Source organism: Schistocerca americana, chromosome 1 (genome assembly GCF_021461395.2).
Source record: "Schistocerca americana isolate TAMUIC-IGC-003095 chromosome 1, iqSchAmer2.1, whole genome shotgun sequence".
Taxonomy (NCBI): domain Eukaryota; kingdom Metazoa; phylum Arthropoda; class Insecta; order Orthoptera; family Acrididae; genus Schistocerca; species Schistocerca americana.
In genome coordinates this window covers 947,315,907-947,339,316 of record NC_060119.1, presented here as the reverse complement: position 1 = coordinate 947,339,316, position 23,410 = coordinate 947,315,907, and the positions used below count along the sequence as shown (strand labels likewise).

The 23,410-nt window shown below is 38.2% G+C and overlaps 1 protein-coding gene across 7 annotated transcripts in view; it reads right to left on the bottom strand.

The window, feature by feature from the left end:
• Positions 1-23,410, bottom strand: part of LOC124615696 (GATOR complex protein Iml1) — a 597,731-nt gene that overhangs the window by 258,558 nt on the left and 315,763 nt on the right. For 5 of the 7 annotated variants that reach the window (XM_047143737.1, XM_047143747.1, XM_047143775.1 and 2 more), the window contains 3 exons: positions 21,964-22,167; positions 21,127-21,267; positions 8,358-8,431 (listed from right to left, as the gene is read on the bottom strand). In XM_047143737.1, the coding sequence (XP_046999693.1) occupies positions 8,358-8,431; positions 21,127-21,267; positions 21,964-22,167 (419 nt within the window). The remainder of the gene's footprint in view (positions 1-8,357; positions 8,432-21,126; positions 21,268-21,963; positions 22,168-23,410) is intronic. The other 2 variants (XM_047143755.1, XM_047143765.1) reach the window with 2 other exon arrangements.

The following is a 23,410-nucleotide window of genomic DNA, read 5'->3' as shown; positions in this document are numbered from 1 at the left end:
TTCATTATTATTATCAGCCTATACCTTTTCAGTTATCAGTGGTTCTGAAAAATCTGTTAGTATTTCAAACCAAATATTTTCAACAATTACATAGACTCTTTAAATAAATAACTTTTGACTGAGAACAATTAATATTGTCGCAGAAGAACCTGAACAGCACAGTCACCACGGTGTAGTGGTTATGATACTAGACTGTTGCATTGACGGTTGTGAGTTGAAAATTCACCTGAACTATAAAATTTTAATTTCTATATTCGGTTTGAGTACATTCTAAAAGTATCCACAAATGTCAAGAATCACTGTACAGGAATGTTCTGTAACTGTGTATATACCGTAAGTGTTCTGGCCAGAGGCAGTTCGCTCCACACTCTTGTATGTGCAAGTGCTGAATAAACCTTCGTTAAGTGAAGTTAGTGTTCATCATTCATCTAATTACACCTCCTTCTACGTGACATTATTCTGGTGGAGACGTCAGGTATTGAAACTTGTGATAGCGCACATTATCGATGACACAGTGGCTCCCATCAGGCCACAACACAGCTGCCATTTATGTGGTGAGAAAACTGAGTTCGAGCCATATTCAACAGATCGCAATCTTATTGGAGACAGAGGATGTAACGATGACAGCAACTGTGTACCACCATATGAGACATCCTTCCAGGTTCTCTGGTGAGGATGGCCAAGATCCAAACAAGTGACTGAAGGTATATGAGTGTGTTGTTGTTGTGGTCTTCAGTCCTGAGACTGGTTTGATGCAACTCTCCACGCTACTCTATCCTGTGCAAGCTTCTTCATCTCCCAGTACCTACTGCAGCCTACATCCTTCTGAATCTGCTTAGTGTATTCATCTCTTGGTCTCCCTCTACGCTCTACGATTTTTTCGCTCCACGCTGCCCTCCAGTACCAAATTGGTGATCCCTTGATGCCTCAGAACATGTCCTACCAATCGATCCCTTCTTCTAGTAAAGTTGTGCCATAAACTCCTCTTCTCCCCAATTCTATTCAATACCTCCTCATTAGTCATGTGATCTACCCATCCAATCTTCAGCATTCTTCTGTAGCACCACATTTCGAAAGCTTCTATTCTCTTCTTGTCTAAACTATTTATCGTCCATGTTTCACTTCCATACATGGCTACACTCCATACAAATACTTTCAGAAACAGCTTCCTGACACTTAAATGAATACTCGTTGTTAACAAATTTCTCTTCTTCAGAAAAGCTTTCCTTGTCATTACCAGTCTACATTTTATATCCTCTCTACTTCGACCATCATCAGTTATTTTGCTCCCCAAATAGCAAAACTCCTTTAATACTTTTAGTGTCTCATTTCCTAATCTAATTTCCTCAGCATCACCCGATTTAACTCGACTACATTCCATTATCCTTGTTTTGCTTTTGTTGATGTATATCTTATACCCTCCTTTCAAGACACTGTCCATTCCGTTCAACTGCTCTTATATGAGTGTATAACCAAATTTAACAAATGGGATGACACCGTATGTTTGGCTAACGTATTTTTCTACTTGGAGGGCACTGCCAAGCAATGGTATGAGAACAACAAGGAGAAGTTCACAAGCTGGGAAGTATTACAAGTGGAACTGCACAAGTATTTTGGTGACACATGACGACAGAAGTGCAAGGCTGAAGATAAACTAAAGTGCAGGGCACAGCGTCCAGGAGAAACTACAGCATCCTACATTCAAGATATCTTGGAGCTGTGTAAAATAGTGGATCCTAGAATGAAGGAGGAAGATACGGTTGCACACCTCATGAAGGGTGTTGCTGAGGACATGTATCAAGCCCTACTCCTGAAGGAGGTTTCGACAGCAGACGACTTTATAGAATGGTGCCAATATATCGAGACAATGCATCAAAAAAGGATTACACATAAGAAGTTTGAATGGCTTCCAAATGTCATAGCAATGTCTGTGAAAAAGGAAGACACTGATTTCACAAGTGTTCTTCGTCAGATAGTGAGAGAGGAAGTTCAAAAGGCACTTGGATTGCACAGCGAGCAAAAAACCGAGACGCTTCAAGAGGTCGTAAGGGAGGAAGTGGGACAGACATTGGACCCAATCTTTCGTCCTTCATTTCCCTTTAAAATGGTGAAAAGTCGAGATGCAGGCAGAGTTACGTTCCTACAATGCCACATCTGGAGGACCCAGGATAACCAACCAGCATGTTTCCACTGTGGACAACCGGGACATGTGGTGCAATAGTGTTGAGAAAGGCAGCAGATAATTGATGATGCCTGCGCTGGAAGACAGCAGACCGATCTTAGCCGACGCCAACTCCAGGACCACAAAGATGTACAAGATGTGGGTGCAGGACGACCTAGGTGACCATCGCCACAAGCTAGCCGCTGGAGAGGACGGTCCCCAAAACGCCAACCAAGGTCTCCATCACCGTTTAGAAGCTCCGGCTGATCACCAAGCTGCCACAACCTGGAAAACTAAAAGGTGCAAGTTTACTTGAAGGTGAGGCTGCCGAAAAGAAAATTTCCTCCCTCATCGATCACTACAAAAATGCTAGGAAACTACATCAATATCCTCATGGATGGCCGACCAGCCCAAGCTCTTGTGGACTCTGGATCATCATATTCAGTCATTTCAGAGAAGTACTGTCGTCAGTGGCAGAAAACCATATTCATCGACAATAAAACATCTCTGCTGAAGGTGGCTAACGGGAAATATGAAAGCCTACAGGAAGATGTGTCATTTGTGTAGGTATAAGTGGCCATACTCAGCCCTTAGAATTCATCATCTTACAAGAGTGTAGTCATGACGTCATTCTAGGAATGGATTTTTTGAAAGCTTCTCAGGCAATTGTAGATTGTGGTCGCTCGAAGATTATGCTAGACAAGATGAGATACTGTGGACAGGAAGACGCGCATCCGAGTATGTGGAGACTATGTGTGCTGGATGAAGTGATCATTCCTGCAGTCAGCGCTAGAAAGGTAACTGTCATGTGTCAAGCCATGTAAGAGAAACATGCCACTGAAGAATAACTTCGTCATCCCAGCCTCTGTTGTGTCATTTAAGAATGGAGTCAGTTAATTGTGGATAGTTAACTGTTGCCGAGAACTGCAGAACCTTCCAAGATGCATGTGTGTAGCAAACGCTAAGCCGTTAATTGCAGAACAGCTGAGCATCATAGAAACCTCCCATGCCTAGTCTGTGGATGAAATTAGTGCTACCACTACGAGACAAGATCTTCTAGCTTGACTATCACCAGATCTCACTAAGGAACAACAGAAGAAGCTAATAGCCATTCTTCAAGAGTTCTCTGAATGCTTCAATCCACAGGTGAAGAACAAATTAGACAAATCGATGGCGAAGCACCAGATTAGCACTGGAGACCATCAACCAATACGCCAGATAGCATACCATGTGTCAGCAACGGAACGTTGAATAATTCGCGATGAAGTAGAGAAAATGACAAAGAACGCCATCATTCAACCTTCACAGAGCCCATGGTCGTCACCAGTGGTTCTCATCAGGAAGAAGGATGGCAGTCGGCGCTTTTGTGTTGATTACAGGAAACTTAATAAGATAACTAAAAACGATGTTTACCCTCTTCCACGAACCGATGATACACTAGATTGTCTGAAGGGGGCTAAGTGTTTCAGCCATGGACATGTACTCGGGATACTGGCAAATCGAAGTAGATGAGGCTGATCTTGAGAAAACTGCATTCATCACTCGTGAGGGCCTGTATGTGTTTAAGGTAGTGCCATTTGGTTTGTGTAATGCACAAGCAACTTTTGAACGGATGATGGATAATCTTCTAAGTCACCTGAAGTGAACGATGTGTCTTTGTTATTTAGATGACATTATAGTGCTCTCAGAGACATTTGATGAACACATAAAAAGACTGAGGGCCATTCTTAAGTGTCTCCAAAAAGGCGGACTGAAACTTAATGCAAGAAAGTGTCTCTTTGGGACAAAAGGAATCAAAATACTTGGACACCCTGTGTCAAACAAAGGTGTGCAGCCAGACACAGAAAAGGTGAGATCTATAACGGAATTTCCTATTCCTAAAAGTATTAGAGATGTGAGAAGCTTCCTCAAATGATGTTCTTATTATCGTCGTTTTATCAAAGACTTTTGTACCAAAGCCAGGCCACTCCAAGAGTTGTTAAAAGCCAATGCTAAATTTATCTGAGGTGGTGCTCAACAAGATTCTTTCGATGTGCTGCGAAAAGCTCTGATGACTGACCCTGTACTTGGTGTGTATGATGAGAGAGCACCTACGGATCTACACACAGATGCCAGTGGTTATGGAATCGGTGCTGTTCTGGTGCAAATTTCAGATGGAAAAGAGAAAGTTATAGCCTACACTTCTAGGACACTCACAAAAGCCAAGAGAAACTACTCAACTACAGACAGAGAATGTCTTGCTGTGATTTGGGACATATGCAAATTTCGACAGTATATCCACGGAGGCCATTCACAGTTGTTACAGACCATCATTCACTTTGTTGGTTGACAGGTCTTAAGGGTCCAACAGGATGACTTGCCAGGTGGGCACAATGTCTTCAAGAGTATGACATTACCATAGTGTGCAAAAGTGGAAGAAATCACCAAGACACCAACTGTCTCTCAAGGAACCCTGAGCAAGACCATCAAGACTTTGATGAAGATAGTGATTGTCTCGCTGCACTCCAGGATCTCTCTGCTGAGCAGGACGACACCAAGATATCTCAAATTATGCTTGCCTTAAATCGGTCAGAGGATGTGAAAGGACAATTTAAGGTAGTTAATGGATTACTTTGCAAGAAAAACTTTGGTCCGTTTGGAAAGAGGTGCCTACCATTGATTCCTAAACACATGCGCTTAGATGTTTTACAGAAATTCCATGACACACCTGAGACCGGACATTTAGGATTTAGGATCCGCAAGAGATTTTTATGGCCAGGTTTATTTAGGAGTGTCCGTCACTATGTGTCGCACTTTCGAGAGTGCCAGAGAAGAAAGGCAGCTCCTCAGAGACCAGCTGGCTGACTCATACCAATTCCACCAGCCAAAACGCCTTTCCACCGTGTTGGGATTGACCTCCTTGGATGATTTCAAATGTTTGCTAGTGGAAATAGATGGATTATTGTTCTCACTGACACCATATGCCATTACAAAAGCCGTGAAAACAGCCGAAGCATTTGAGGTAGCCAAATTCATCATGGTAGACATTGTATTAAAACATGGTGCCCCAAGGTCATTAATTACGGACTGAGGGAAAGTTTTTCAATACAATCTTGTGACAGTGATAAACCGTCAGTGCAACATTACTCTTCACACGACAACTGCCAACTATCCACAAACTAACGGGCAATAAGACCTTGGCCGACATGCTATCAATGTTCACCAGTGTTGAGCAGAGCAACTGGGATGAGGTGCTACCTTTCATAACGTTTGCCTACATCATCACCAAACAAGACACCACAGGATTTACACCATTTTTCCTGGTGCATGGGTGTGAGGTGACTACAATGATGGACACTGTGTTTCCGTTGCATCCTGATGACGTGGACGATGACTACATCAGCCAGGTGTTAACCAGAGCTGAGGAAGCTTGGCAGTTAGCTCAACTCTGAATGTTGCAAGCTCAAGAAAAAGATCGCCGAAAGTATGATGTGAGCCACCGCCCTGTTGTCTTCCAGCCTGGTGACCTCATCTGCATCTTCACTCCGGTTCGGAAGGTTGGTCTCTCTGAGAAGCTCCTCAGACACTACTTTGGACCTTATAAGGTTGTAAGACAGTTGTCTGATGTTACTTATGAAGTTGAAGATTTTGACCCCAACACAAGACAACGAAAGATCAGAGATACGGTCCATGTCCTTCGAATGAAGCCCTATAAGGATCCTGCAACCCAGTGTAAATTCAAAGCTCCAGCGACAGGCAACAAGCAGAAAGTTGACAAAGAGCGTAGTGGCAAAGTAAGTTCTAAGAAGATCACCGTCAGGGCAAACATCAGTCATCAGGAGTCAGAGAATGCAGGACTGATGACTTGTTCCTGGACTAGGACAACGTAACACCAAGACACTGTTCTCTTAAGGAGGGAGCAATGTCGCCGAAGAAACTGATTAGCACAGTCACCACAGTGTAGTGGTTATGATACTAGACTGTTGCATGGAGGGTTGTGAGTTCAAAACTCACCTGAACTCTAAAATTTTAATTTCTATATTCGGTTTGAGTACATTCTAGAAGTATCCACAAATGTCAAGAATCATTGTACTGGAATGTTCTGTAATAGTATATATACCGTATGTGTTCTGGCCAGAGGCAGTTCACTCCACACTCTTTTATGTGCACGTGCTGAATAAACCTTCGTTAAGTGAAGTGAGTGTTCATCATTCATCTAATTGTACCTTCTTGTACATGATAAAATATATTATTATAAATATGAATTTAGACTGTTTTCAGGGCTGTACTTCTAATGAAAACTTATTGGATTTCGATCCATGTGGAGGCGTGATAAAATTTTCGGTGTCATGGGAAAAAGGGGCCTGGTGGGAGGGTGAGCAATTGAGTAGTGCAGGGAAGAGGGTACGGAAGGCAAGACAGATTGCACTAAATTTTCTGGATGGGTGTTCCTGATTCACATTACATGATACTGCTTCTGCGTTGAATACTACATATAGCTGCTAAAACACAAAGCTGATATTTTGCTGAGTTTATAGCCTTTGTCTTAATTGACAGAGTTAATTCATATCACAAAATTTATTGTAACTATAGAACTAGCTGACGCATATGAGACTGAAGGAGAATTGGAAATGAAAATAATGGAGATGTATTCAACAGCAAGTAATATCATGGTTGAGAATAAAATGGCATGAAAGCAATGAAAATGGAAAAGCTGAAAAGGCCAGAAAATAAGCTGTAGAAACAAGAACAGGATGAGGGAGAAAGGGTGGTGAAATAAAATGGCCATGGAGCAACAATGTATCGTTAAAAGTGAACAAAACCAATAAAAGTTAAGACGAGGCATCTGCTAGGAGCCAATGGTGTGTTGGAAACCCAAGTCCTACAAACAAAATTCTGAAGGGTCATTACATTAAGGAAAAAAATCAAAGACAGTTGACATAATGAAAACATCTCTGCATGTTTATTAGTGTGTTGTACAATATTAGCTGCAACAGTGCATTCTTTATTACCTGGTTAACTAGCACATTCAGTTCAATTTAGTTAACATCACGGTTTATGGATACTGACTGCGATTTCCCACTATTATGTGGAACTTAATAGTTTACAATTATTTTCTCTGAAGAAAAACATGGACACACATTCTCCAATTATAAGATTATGTTTTACATTAGTTTAATGCTACCCTTTCTTCTATGTGGTGACTGAATAAACACAGAAACCTACTCAGTTCAGTTTAGTTAACTGTGCATTTTATGGATCTCATTGAAATCTTTCGCCACTATGTAGAACTTGTCAATTTACAGTTACAATACATTTTCTCAGAAAAAAATTGGAAACATGTTTACCATTTATTTTTTTGTGTTTTACATTAATTTAATGCTAGCATCTTTTCTATGTGGTGACTGAATCAATAAAAAAACCTTGTAGTTTCATACTGATAGAGGATTTGCTATTTTCTCCAACCTGCTAAACCCATCCCCCAATCTCTGTTTCCCTTGTACATTTACCTGCCCTATATTAGCTATTCATTAATCTCTGACTTGTTAAAGATGATCTCTGCTACATCCTGTACGTTTTCATAAATATCAGCTTCATTTGATGCACACTCGATCATCTTATTTTGTTTCTCAGTACTTCTGAGAACATCTACCAAATCTTCCACATATGCTTTGTTGGAAGAGTATGCATTTACATAATATCTGTAACAACTAGCCACATTTCCATTTTTTCTCAGTTCACTGCTTACTTTTGGAACGAAGGACAAAAAACTTGAGATTCTGCATCTCAACATTCACAGAGATTCATATTAGGCAAGCAAACTTATTTCACCTACCTTTGTGTAGCTGTAAGTTAGTTTTTTGATTAGCAGAATTTGTATTGGACTACAGTCATGAAATTAAGAATTATGAGAATTTGTACATTTTTGTAATTAACAAGGGACATTGAGTGAACAAAAATCCAAGAAACTTTAATTTTAATATGAAACTCTGTGTTATATAAGAAAAACATGAACTAGTTTCAAGCAAAGAGGAATAAATAAGCAAATCAATTCAAGACACACACACCAAGCTCCCTTTACCCATAGCAACCCGTGCAAAGGCACAGTCACAATAACCATGCAATTCTAAATGAAAAGTACATGAAAACACATGCAACAAATAACGCGCAACACCCTACAGATCCCAATAGTGCCAGGTAAGATCACAAAACAAACCTTGGTCGTGGTTTCTCCAACACTCTGTTACTTCCTAATCGCTCTCTGAATGGTGAATTTCCCACCACACTAGTCTGTAAAGAAAGGTTTGAATTGAATTGAGTGTTTTGTAAGTGTTTGTTCTCATCACAATCTCTATTATGAACAAAAAACTCTACTATGGACAACTTCCGACAGGATTCCAACATCTGACAGTTTGTATTCCATAATACTGACTCACTGGCATTAATTGCAGTTAGCAACATAAGAAGTGCAACAAATTTTATCTAACTTCCCTATCCTCATTTTCAAGTAAAAAATTCAGCTGATATTTTCTTTCAAATATGACTATACAGAACTCATAGTAAGATTAAGAGCTTTCCAACATCAAATAACAAACCTATGATCCAAATGCAGACCCAACAGAAACTGCCAATTGAATTACAGTTTTCAAGAAAAGAATCCTTACTAACTTCAACCTTTGATTCTGATGAAGCTCTTCATCCTTTCACATAATCAAAATATTATGTGTTTTTCCTCACCATGAGTATGGCATTTTGTGATCATATGAATTTAATGTCATATCAGTGCTGCATGATACACGGCAAATGGGTGGAATCTTGTATGTCTCAGATAGTAAATCATATACCTATTACTTATATTGTTATATTTTACTCTTTGAACATTAGAATAGCGAGACAAAGATTCAACCAAACTTGCAGCTCCATAAGCATGTGTTAGGAGCTGCTTAAAAACATGGCCTGACGTCTTGGTGTGTCAAATGAAATCACTATTGTAGCCCAGGACTGATTCCAAATGGAGCTGTTGTTCTTAATATTATTTCACATGAGCATGTTCAAATAAGAAATTCTATGTAAAATGTGGATAATTCAATTTAGTCAAAGATTCAAATAGTATGCTGGATTAGGACTCAGACCCAGAACCTTTGCCTCTTGCGCGTAAACTTGCCTTTTGCGTGTAAACCCTCTACTGACTGAGTTATCCACGCACATTCACAGCCTGGCAGTAACTCTCTTCTACTTCACAAACTGCACAGTTGTTCTCCTGCATACCTTGTGGGACTCACTACCTACCATAGGAAATGCTACAAATTCCACATTTTGTATTTTGAATCATATTTACTAACAATAACTGCAATCAATGAGTGTGCACTGCCTCAGAGTCATGAAAACATTTCACATGGAAACAGTGATCATGATTTTAATTACTAAATATGCTGATCCAGGCAACTGGGAATTTGTTGCAGTGCTGGGCTGAAATGTTTCGTGGTAAGAAACTACACTGCTGGCCATTAAATTGCAACACAATGAAGATGACATGCAACAAACATCAAACTGGTATGAACTGCACTACATGCTTGGCTACGTAAATGATTAACATAGTAATATTTCAGTGCAACCACACAAAGCAGGCAGCATTAATGTAATCTATATTCTGTATAAAAGGAAAAGTTACACTGGGAGTTGCTCATTCAGAAATTCCACTTGAATGCTGTTTGTTTTTGAGAAGATCCTGTTATGCCCCATTCAGAAAGGCCAACATCTACCAATATGTATCAGAATTTGACAGACAGTAGGATTGTTACCTATTGAGACTACAATCTATCATAGAAAAAATTACTGCTAATGTTGTTTGCGATCCCTTGACTGTCATCTGAAAATGATGGGTTCAGGATGGCCATACTCAATGTCATGTGGCACCTCAATAACTCCATGCAAATTAGTGCTAGTAAGGACAGACTTACTGTTTGCCTTGCCATGAAGGATTATACACAATGCCACATATCTTGAGTCTGGAGATGGGCTTGCCTGCAGCAAAACAACTTTTTAAATGGACAGTGTGGATAAAATTTCATGGAGAGAAATCTTCAGATGTAGAACCAATGCTGTAGTTCCCCAAGGTAGTGTTATCAGGACCTTTACTTTTCACTACATATGGACAAAAATATTTTTAAAAAGGTGTAAATGTTCAGAATGAACATCAAACATAATGTTAGATTTAATGTCGCAGAGGACAAAAAATTAGGGTGCACAAAATATCTGGACAAATGCTGCTCAGATAACTTTTTCTAAGAAACAAAACAAATTTACAGTTTGGATAAAATAAATTTAAAGTGTTACAGTTCACATTTAACTTGAAATTTGTTTATTATGTGTACATATTTTGAACTAAGACAATCTGGTTTGTCTTTTCTATGGCCTACATAACATGGTTCAAAGTTTCAAGACCCACTATGCACTCCCAGGTGCAGGCATGACTACAGGGAAGCCCAGACAAGCATGCTCTAGATTTAGTAACTTTCCTTTCAATAAGGATGAATGTAGGTGGAGAAGACTCCAAACTGCTTGTACCAGATCAACATAAATATTTCCAGTAGAAGTGAATACTAAGCAAACAGTGATTAACAGAAACATTAACAAAAAATTCAAACATTTGAAGAAAATCTGAAATGTGCTGAGGTCGATAACATGAACAACCACATAGTGACTGTAATAAGACAAATTAAATGAATGGACCAATGCGGAAGAAATGAGTGAATATCCATCAATACGAAACAATATCAGGGCAAATTATTTAAATTTGTTGACCTAAAAGTGTCACAAATATGTACTTATTATTGAAAATTTGCATCAAACCCAGGACTCAAACTTGGATTTCCTGTTTGCTGCTTCAAAGTAATCAGGGTAATTAAGAAAAGCTTAACGAGTGATTTGAGAAAAACTGAATATTTCACGAACAGCTCCTATGTCCATAAAATATCAAATCACAGCACAGACTGAAACTTCTCCACTTTCTCTTGATCAATATACTCTTAATTATAATAGAATACCAACTGATGTTTAAATATATATCTTGCTTTCAGAATAAAACTTGAAAATGAAAATAAAAATGAAAAATTTTGAAATAAAGAGAAAAAGAAAAAAAGGTGAAATGTTTGGTGAAATGATTTGTCTAAAACTAAGAAATAAAACAGATTAGGGACACACTTCATTTGCCTTTGAATGATGCTTAAAATCATGTCCAGTAAATGAGGAGCTGACTGAGCATTTGAAATTCAGCGTTTAATTTAGAACCTTATAATTTTAAAGGGATCTGTAGGGTAACTGTCTGGTGGAATTTCACTCAATGGTATCCTTATGTCACTAACATATGAGCATCTCAGCTGCAGTACATAATGTCAAGCACCACTGAACATTCTTTTTGTTGTGACTGTCTGCAACTCAGTAAGTCATCTTTACGGTGAGTAGCAATTTATCATTTTCCTATTATTGTTGACATTTCAACATGAAGTTTCCATTGTTCCTCTAATCTATTTTACATCTTACTTTTAGACAAAACATTTCACAAAATTTTTGTTTGTTTTGTTCCTTTCTCTCTCCAACATATTTTTATTCAGTGGACTGTGGTGTATTACTTTTAAATTTTTTCCTTACTTGCAATAAACGTGCTTAATTCTTCTGTTGTGATAATGTACAGCATAATACTCGGTTGTCATAACCGTGACGGCTTACAAAAAATGTGACAAGTCTACACGCGCACGCACGCACGCACACACACACACACACACACACACACACACACGCACACACACACACACACACACACACACACACGAGTATTCAGTGACATACTTATTTCTGATAAGGGCAAAATGATAATTTATATTTGTGCATTTTTATGTTTTTTTTGGGTAGTACATAGGAGTTCCAGATATTGTGTGGGATATCGCATGTCTTCAGTTCTGCAAGAGAAGTGCATCGTTGACCAGGTAGAAAGCCTTTGCGAGATCTAAATATATGCTTACAGTATGCTTTCCTTCATCTAGATAGCTACAGGCTTTGTGAAAAAAAACTCTATGACAGCTGTTGTGGTGCTGCAATATTTTTTAAAACATGTGCCAGTTTATGTGAGATGAAAAAGGCACCAAGCTGTGCCAGCATTACTATTCAAAAATCTTATACAATCTAGGAATCAGTGATACTGACCTGTAGTTTATGCTTCCTCCTCTGATTGTTTTCTTTATTTATTGGTCAGACAATGCTCCTTTTCAGTGCACTGGGAAACATACCTTCTTTGATGCTACAATTGTTGAGATATTTAATTGATTTTACAAAGTTTGTGCATTTTTTAATTTCTGTATTGGAAGGACCATCCCAACCACTTGGGTTTTTGTTTTTTAGCTGTAAATTATTTTCCTTATTGCTTGTTCCTTTACTTCCTCAAATTCATAGCCCTTATCTGTTCTGTAGCAGTGTACTGGGTTGTTGAGCAGATCTGTTTATACAGAGGTCATGGATATTCTGTCTGATCTTGACTAGTTTAGCTGATAGTCTGAACTCAACTCTTTTTTCCCACTGACTGGTGACTGATTTTGATTTAATTGGATAATAAGAACCAAATGCCTTAACAGAACTGAATAGAATTCATTCCATTTATTATCTGACCCTTCTAACTGGTAGACACCGTCCCAATTCTCTCTAGCTAGTATATTTTCGAATGTGATTATGTTTGTAGGGTTAGGCTTCATTCCTGATGATGATTTATTTATTTATTTATTTATATTCCTGGCTGACCCACATTTAAGTAATCAATTTGCTGGCAATAATCATCAAAGAAGCAGAATTCCGTGTTACTGAACATAATACTATCTCCATCATATTTGGTAATTATTGCATTGCCTATCCTACTGGAGGTTAAATCTGCTATTCTGATGTCTGAAGTTACCACATTTACAAGACTGCATGAATTCAACAGATCTGATAATTTTAAATTACTAATATTACAAGAATTTTCATTGGTATTTAAATCACCCAGTGTTTTGAGGTTCTTGGATCCAACTTTGCCAATCACCTTATTGAATCTGTTGAAGAAATGATACAACTCTCCATTTAGTGACAACAGACCCCCACCAATTTGTGTTTCGTAATGAATCACAGTGCCAGTAAATTAAAGTGAGCCTATTCTGCAAATACTGTTCAAGAAATAACTTTTTTTTAAATATGTTAACATAAAGAACCACCCCATCCCCTTTCTGGTGCTGGCTACAGTAACTACTTATTAGGGAAAAGACATACATTATTTCATCCTGTTTTTAGCCATGTTCAGTTACTGACACAGCATGTGGATTATATTTGTCCATGAATGCCTACCGCAAATGCATAATATTTCTTGAACAATGGAAAATCCAGGCTGGAATGTAACAATATTATGAAAAGGATATTTGCTACTCACTATATAGCGGAGATGCTGAGTCGCAGATAGGCACAACAAAAAGATTATCACACTATAAGCTTTTGGCCAACAAGGCCTTTGTCAAAAATAGACTAAACACAAACAGACACACACGCGCGCGCGCACACACACACACACACACACACACACACACACACACACACATATGAGAGTGCAAACACAGCTGATACACACATGACCACAGTCTCTGGCTTCAGCTGCCAGTAACTGCTATTTTTGACAAAGGATTTATTGCCCAAAAGCTTACCGTGTGATAGTGTTTTTGTTGTGCCTACCTGCAACTCGGCATCTCCACTATATGATAAGTAGCAATTAGGATTTTCATGATATTGTAGTATTTCTTAGGTATTTTAAATACCTCAAACAGAACGGCCATTTCCATTCATTATCACATAGCGTATTATAGCAGGAAGACTTATCTGCATGGAATACAGTGAAAGTTTGAATCTTGTACACATCTGCATTAAAATATTTGTTTGGTGCAAGAGTATCTTCTTTCAGTACACATACTGATTGTTCTGCTCTAGGCACAGGGAGCTCTTTTCGTACACACAAGAGAGATGTTTCTCTTGGTTTGGACTGTTTTTTTCTTTTTCAACAAAAAAGGAGAGTGTTACGAAGATAAAAATGTCTTATCATTAAGTAGCCATTATAACAGAAGAATTTCATAGCTGGCAAATAATTCCCTGGCTCATAACCACTGGGCAACTAGTATTAAGCACCAAATGCAGGGTTGAATGATGGCACCTGTAATTTAGGGTCTTTAAGGAAAGAGGTTAACATAGATGGCTGTACTATTACAGCTGGCATGCAGTGAAGAGTTTGCATTGAACACAGTTTATAATTGAGAGTGTCACCAATCACATCAATTAGAATGCTCCTCACACTAGCCCAAATACAGTGTCACAGGTTGAGCATTGCTACAAGTTTTGGGTGAAACACTCTGTGGGACATGGTGTTGTTAAGCCTAGGCAGTCATACATATGAGGGGGTGATGTCTGCATTTTAATTCTCTTAATGAAAAGCTACTTGCACAGCTAAACATCAGCTGCATCCAGTCCGATCAAAGCAGTATCCAAACTAACCCAGTGATTTCCAATGTTTTCACAGGGTCTTCTTTAAATTAAGTTCTTCTGAAAGACAAAGTTGCAGAATAAATGTAGTTACAATTACATTGTTGTTACAAACAAATCAAAGTAACAAAATTTCAAAACATCTGAGTATTTGTGCAAAAATTCAATTACTATCGTCCATCAAAATTTCAAATACTATCTTCCATCAAAATCTAAGTCTTACAAGTAAAGGGATAAACTTCTAATATTAGCACAGTAAAATTAAAAGCCTACTGGAATATCAGCAAATGTGTTATTATTATCAACATATCAATTGTAACCATTGAAACATATGTCTAAATGTAAATGGATACAAGCAAATATCGTGTGACAGTAAAACTAGTAAAAAAAGGGGGGGGGGGGGGGGGAGGAGGTGTGTACAAAGAGGAAATACATATGCTAGAAACTCAGATGGTTTACAGTCACCAGTGAGAAAAATTGTAAGTTTGGTCAAGTTTAGAACTGAAGAGTAATAACTAACTGACTGTCTCACAGAAAATTCACAATTTGTGTCAAAAATGGGGCAATAAGCAGACCACAGCAATGAGAAAAGAACAGAGTAGTTGAACGGAGATAATACAGATAAAACCTGGACCGATAACCATGAAACAATCTTTGCTGATGAAGATGAGCAGTGTAATAGCAAGACAAAATGGTATTAAATGTGACTTGGGTATGCCTGTGCATATCACTACCTAAACTGACAAATTTCAGTACATTAATGGCAGTCATTTGTGCCATGAATTTAGAATGTAAACTGAACCAGAAGTACGAAATAACAGAAAGAAAGATAAAAAGAAAGCAAGAAAGAAAGATAAAAAGAAAGCAAGAAAGAAAGATGAATAACACAAGAGAAAGAAGCATTAGAATGTTCAGGAGACAAAGAACATGTCAGATGAGAGTAAACTGTGTACAATGTAGGTACAGGGAGTGAAGCTGGAAAATTACATGTATGACTACATGAGAAGGGTGTGGCTTGTGTGAATGTGTAGGAGTTTTCTACATCTGATAAAAGACTTTTTCCTACAGCTGAATATTTCTAAATTCTCTTTTACTCTCTCTGTCTAGACTCCACACCCCCTTTATGTGGTGAGTGGCAATCTATCCTTTCCATACTGCTACTATTCAATTCATGTAGTTTCCATTGTTTGGTCTTGTGTGACAATGTCACATAAAGTGGTAGAGCAGATGTGTGTTAGGTTCATATTGTGGGGATGGATAAGTTGCTCCATAACAACAGACTGTAAGCACATGCAAGTAATGTTTTGGCTGTAAAAGCAAGAAGAGACTGACAGGTGCCACATTAATTTCTGGCAACTGTACTGATTAATGAATGAAACTGGGAAGGAAAGCATATGGTTATAAAAGTTTAAAATGCTGAATCAAAGAACTAATGCAGAACTGTGTGTTCTGTTACAAGGACCATCACAACAGTGGTAACAATTTCCATATTATTCTTGAAAAGAAGTAGAACGTGTAGCAAAAAGAATTCAGCTTTCTCCATTCTCCCCTTACAATGTGGCAACTTGGATCATGAGCCCTATGCACTGCAAAACCCATGTATCAAACAGAGAAACTAAATTGTGAGTAGTAGCCAGCCACATGACCCTTCAGTAATACACACACCAAAAAATGTTTTGCATCACCCCGGTTCCCAGAACTCCTGAAGATGGAGGTTGACTGTGGATATTGTATCACAGACACAGTCCTTTTGACTGTTCATAGATGTCACTAGACTGCCCCAAAGATGTAAACAATCATGCATGGGCAGTACCTATTAGATGGAGGGGGCCAAACAGCGGATCAGTTCCATTCATTCCACTAGGAAGGAGGTACACGGCTTGTGTTGTCTGTAGTTCAACCATGCCTAGATAGTCAGTACTGTGGTTCTATTGCATCCGCATTGTTACTTTGTGACAAGGGAAGTGTCCAGGCATCACGGAGTGAACCAAAGCATCGTTGTTCGGACATGGAGGAGATACAGAGAGAGAGGAATTGTTGATGACATGTCTTGCTCAGGGCGCCAAAGGGCTACTACTGCAATGGATGACCACTACCTACAGATTATGGCTCAGAGGAACCCTGACAGCAACGCCACCATGTTGAATAAAGCTTTTTGTGCAGCCACAGCACGTGGTGTTACAGTTCAAACTGTGCACAATGAGCTGCATGATGCACAGCTTCACTCCCGATGTCCATGGTGAGGTCCATCTTTCCAACCACACGACACCATGCAGCACAGTACAGATGGGCCCAACAACATGCCGAATGCACCGCTTTTGACCGGCATCACGTTCTCTTCAACGATGAGTGTCGCATATGTCTTCAACCAGACAATCGTTGGAGACATGTTTGGAGGCAACTCAGTCAAGCTGAACGGATGCCCTAGACACAGTGTCAAATGAGTGCAGTGAGGTGGAGATTACCTGCTGTTTTGGGGTGGCATTATGTGGGGCTGATGTATGCCGCTAGTGATCATGGAAGGTGCCGTAATGGCTGTACGATACATGAATGCCATCCTCCGACCGATAGTGCAACCATATCGGCAGCATATTGGCGAGGCATTCATCTTCATGGATGACAATTCATGCCCCCGTCATGCACATCTTGTGAATGACTTCCTTCAGGATAAAAACATCAGTTAACTAGAGGGGCCCGCATGTTTGCCAGACACGAAATCTATCGAACATGCCTGGGATAGATTGAAAAAGGGCTGTTTACGGACGACATGACCCACCAACCACTCAGAGGAATCTATGCTGAATCGCCATTGAGGAGTGGGACAATCTGGACCAACAGTGCCTTAATGAACTTGTGGATAGAACGCCACCACAAATACAGGCACGCATCAATGCAAGAAGATGTGCTACTGGTTATTAGAGGTACCAGCGAGAACAGTAGTCTGGACCACCACCTCTGATAGTCTCGCTGTATGGTAGTACAACATGCAATGTGTGGCTTTCGTGAGCAATAAAAAGGGCAGAAATGATGTTTATATTGATCTCTATTCCAATTTTATGTACAGATTCCAGAACTCTTGGAGCTAGCAAAAAGTTTCAGTCTTGTTTATAAGCCTGTCTGTGATTCAACACCTCTACCATTCACACAGTTGTTACCTTTAGTCCTGAATAGTCACAACTTTCCACACAATAGTAACACAAAAAAATGAAGATATGGTGACTTATATAAATAACAGAAGGAATAAAGGTAACAACACACCACACAGATTATGCAATGAGTGGTTGACAAGCATACAAACAAAACTGAAAATGTTCTTATACATTCGTATAATGTCCTCCTTCAGAGCTAACACAGAGGACACACAAGAACATGGCCATGTTGTCCTGCTTGACTACAGGGTGTACAATAGCTGCTCAACACCTCAACAATATAGTGTGTTGTTACCTCTACTTCCTCCACTATTTGTATTCCTCTCACAACTATTTGTTATGATGTGACAATCATGTCAGTTTGAAGCAAGTAAAGTTTTAGCACTTTTTTCAAAAATATCCTCTTAAAAAATAAAAATAAAAAGGCAAGCTAATTGGTTATTGTGTGCTTCCCTACAACCAACTGAGTATAACAGAATCTACAACAAACAAATGGATGTTGAAAAATCAATGCAAATAACTGTTGTGTAAATGTAACTAAAAATGATCCTGTAATTTTTTGGAAATGTGTGTGTGAGTATATGAGAAGTTGAAATAAAATAGTAATGGGGATGTATGAGATTGCAGGGTTTTCTAATACTTTGGGTGGTGAAATAATATAAAAATACAACACCCATTTGTTCTTTTTTCCAGATAATGCAGTTTGCTCTGGTGAAGTTTGTATCAGTTTGTGAGAAGCTGATTATTATATGCTTTCTAATGAGTAATCCACATTTGTGAGTCGACTGCCATTGACAGTGTTCACACGTGATACAGCATGCCACGTTTACAATTGGAGGAACATGTTGCTATTTACAGAGGGGCAATACACTGACATTATCAAAGTGTGAAATCTTATGGGACTTAACTGCTAAGGTCATCAGTCCATCATCAAAGTGGCTGAGCTCATGACCTTGTGTAGAAGTTCTGTTTATGTACTGCACAGCCCCCATCAGATGTTCAAGTAAGTTTAATCATGGCTTCTTTGAAATGAGAAAGATTTGTCAAATAACTATATTGAATAAATAGTTCAAATGATAGTTCTAATTGCAAAGAGATAAGAAGAACAGGTAATGTAAAATAAATTAAAAATCTTCGTAACACTGTTTCTTCATTGTCCTTTCAGTGTTGTCCCATTAGGCAATACACAGTCCACATAAGAAATTTAAAAGCACTTTAAACCCAAAATATTATTAAAACCATACCTGATTAGCAATCTTGATTCATTTCAAATATAATTTACTTAAAATTTCTCGAGTATGAAATGATCTTATTGATAGGATGAAAGCACAGCTCACAACATAAGAACTGCATAATAATGCCCATGATGGCTTGGAGATTGGCTATTAAAACGGAGATCAGATTTAATCTTGGTGTGCTGCACTTTCCTGTCTTGCAGGTAAAGCACTGTGCTCCACTGTTGTCTATTAACCATCACCCAATGACTAGTCAATTGTGCAACACAATTTATGCAGTGCAGAAAAGTAGAACTCTGTGTCTTATTGTGAATGGGAAATTTTCAGCAAACATGAACCTAATCTCAATTATACTTGAAGCTGTCTGAACTTTGACTACTCAAATTCAATAGCCCTACCTTTTTGTTACTAAACTATAATACCATGATATGTGAAATATCTTTCAAACATTCACAACCGAGACAGCATATGTGAAACATAAAAAATAAGTAAAGGTAGATATGAGCACCACACTACTTTATTAGGCATGGTAATATTAGAAGTAGTATGCTGTCACTTTCTCCCGACCTCTGAAGTAGTATGCTGTCACTTTCTCCCGACCTCTGAACTAGTACGCTGTCACTTTCTCCCGACCTCTGAACTGACTTACCTAGCCAGTTATAGGGGGACCTACTACAGTTTAATGTGGATTCCGAGAAACAGTGTGCAATTCAGCCCATTTCACATTAACAAACTTTGGCTGAAATGAAAGAAGTAATAAGTGACAGGAAAATTCTTGGACTGACCAGGTACTGAATCCAGGACTTCTGGATTCTTAATCTGGCACTTTAACACTAAGCTATGAAATTATCAATGTAAATTGTGCATTAGCTTTTTTCTGCATCGAAATGCATCTTCTTTCATTTAAAATACCACATGATCATGTGTACCTGATTTAATGAAAGATATTTAATAATATTCTTTGAAATTAATTGACTGGCAAAGGAATTGTAACTTAGAAATAATAATGTAATGAACAAGATTACCCAATGCTGTTGTTGTTGTTGTTGTTGTAGTCTTCAGTCTGAAGAGTGGTTTGATGCACCTCTCCATGCTACTCTGTCTTGTGCAATCCTCCTCATATCCAAATAACTACTGAAGCCTACATCCTTCCGAACCTGCTTAATATATTCAACTCTTGGTCTCCCTCTACGACTTTTACCCCCCTACACTTGCCTCCAATATTAAAATGATGATCCTCTGATGCCTCAGATTGTGTCCCAGGCAGAAAAACATGTTACGTACAGTAATTTAATGACCTCACAGTGTGAAGTATTAAGTTATAATCAATGACATCTGACTTTCAATGACATTTTACAAACAAACACACACACACACACACACACACGTCATACAATATACATATGTAATTATCAAGTTACAAAATGTAATTTTTGCTGATTTGGGCACATCTAGCAATGAACAACAGCATAACTTGCTGTAATCACAAGGACACCCATCAGATCAACACTAATGCATATGCTGAAGATCAGAACTACATGAAGTTGGCAGTTAAAACATAAAAATATGTAGTACAGTGTTAGTAAATTATTGTGACTGGTTAATGATCTCTATTTCGTTTTTATGCTCTAAATAAACATAAATAACCGAAAAAACAAAAAAAAAAAAAAAACTGACACAGCAACATGCACAATGTTTGTTGTTACTTCCAAATACAATAATCAACTTCCTTCCTACTAATATTACACCCAGGCAACTTTTAGCAACCACACTGCATGCATTTTTTTCTGTTTTATTCCCAGCACTTCTGAGGTAAAACTGCCACTGAACAACTACATTCAAGACTTTTTAGTAGTTCTACATTTATGTGCTATTGGCATTTAATATCAAAACATGCTCACAACTGTTGCCACAAGACTGTGATACAGTAATAATAAAATTAATAAAACAACCAGTCTTCAGTATAAACCCAACACTAAATATGTGTAACTAGTAATTTTATTTAAACTTACGTTTGTGACAGGGATTAGATTCTACAAGAAGTTTAACTACTTTGTACCTGCAAATTAGTTGATTGTAAACCAGATGCAGTAACCAAATTACTACTTGAAGTGTTATTGTGGGAGAGAAAAATCGTACTGGCACTATGTCGGCGAAGAATCAACCTATGATGAGCCTTGTTCCCCGCAGAAACAGGGCTCTGTAACACATGCAACAAGGAAAAGCAACACGGAAAAAATTAACTAAATACATTGTTTAAAACAAGAAACAAAACAATACAATTAGTACTGATACAGTCAACATATAACAGACTGGACTAGCATGCTTCACTTGAGGAAAAAAAAATTGCAAAGGATCAAGATATTTTAAAGATGTCAGACCTATTTTGGGCAGAAAAGCATATGATCACTAAACTAAAAAATTGTTTTATCTTTCAGTACAATTTACAAGCATGGTCATCCAGAACAACACAAGACCAAAATAAATTAAAATATAAAATACCATGCACTAGCATGCACAAATGAAAAGCATGCAAATTACATGAATGTTCGTATAAACCAAGCAGAATGATTAATGCACTCGATACTGAAATGTTATAATTATCTACGATCACTGCTCCATTAAAATGGGAAACATAATATTCTTACCTTGCATTCTACACAAATGTTATGTATGTTATCATGCAGTGCCAATGTTTTCGTTTTTTAAATTGGCACTAATATCAGAAATACAACTAATATTGTCAAGACAAGAAAGAGACATGTTCATTTAAAGGTGAACACACAGAGAATAGTTATGGCTTGTTAAAACTATGTTCCAGAGGAATCTGACTTTGACACATGCCTTTCACAGACAATATTCTTTCAAATTTAAGATCTAATTTGAAAGTACTTACTCTAGGTTTTTTATGAGTATTTGGCCTTTTAACCTTATTGACCCATGTTTCAATAAAACGAAGAAACCCTTCGACAAAATGACCTTGTTCTTCAGTGGACAATGTTGCATAAATATCACAGTTTTCTGCTCCATCTAAAATCTTTTTTGTTGCTTGATGATTCAAGGGTAGTAGGTACACACGGAAGCGCCAGTATTTCAGTGCCTGCAACATCGTTCAATTAAAGCAGTGATTAAGTATAATACTTAAATTTCTGAGTGTTTCATATGATGCAATGCGTAATCTACAGCAATTTTATTATAAATGAGTAATATCTACACTGGCTACATAGCAATGTATATAGAAAGTATTTTTCATAAGCAGGTGCCCTTGATTATTTCAGGGCAATCACTTTTGCTGACGGTTGCAATATGAAGCATACACATTAAATCTGAACACAATCTCTGCAATCCCCCACCTGGCCTTTCCATGAACATTATGACTGTCTGGCAATAGAAATGTACTTCTTGGGCAAAGGCAATAAAAAGACTGCTCTTTTTTATTGTGTATTGCAATAACTCATTATAACTGTGCTGCACTGAGATTAAAAGATGTGGTGTTGGTGTGGAAGCGGTCCAGTTTCAAGTCATCATATGCCACACATTTTAAATCTACTTGAAAACTTAATTAATTATTGGATTCATAAAAACTGAGGCTCAAGAATGATCCTCAGGCAGTGGCAGTTACAGAAAAACCTCAAAGAGGGGGGCATTAAAGATACATTTACTTTTACCGTAATAAAAAATAATCAAGTCACATGCAAAGTTTAACTAAGTTTTATTTACACTGATTATGCACATATACAAGACAATGCCATCCTATGACATAAAAAAAGTTACAATTGTGGTTCTCTTCCTTAAATGATGAATTCTGTGTGCCTATTCTTCTTGGCCAATTGGTTACTTACATCATCAATAGGACAATCAATGTCAGTGTGAATGTTCAACAGAACTAAGCCATTAAGTTGATCCTCATCCATTGTCGACCTTGAAGGTTCTCTGTACAACAAAACAGTAGAATATTCGTGACTTTTCTCGAACAAATGCCACACGGAATAATGTATCGAGATCACTAGAATGGCTGACTTTTCTCGTAGGTATGTGTTAGTTATCTATGTGCCAGAGAGAAATGTATAAAATACGATGACGTGGACACACATGCTATATAGGAAAGTACAACTACTCAATAACTCAATTAAGTCGAGTCGACTGATGAACATGTGGGCTGAATGGCGGGTGGCAATGCAGATGGCCCCGTAAGAGGAGGAGGAGGGGGGGGGGGGTGCCCTGCGCACCTCCCATCTGTCATATGAGCCACTGGGGAATTTCGTAAAATAGTGTGTGGTAAGTGTGAACCACATATGACTATAAACCCAATTTATTTTCCTGAAATAATCATTGCGGCTCAC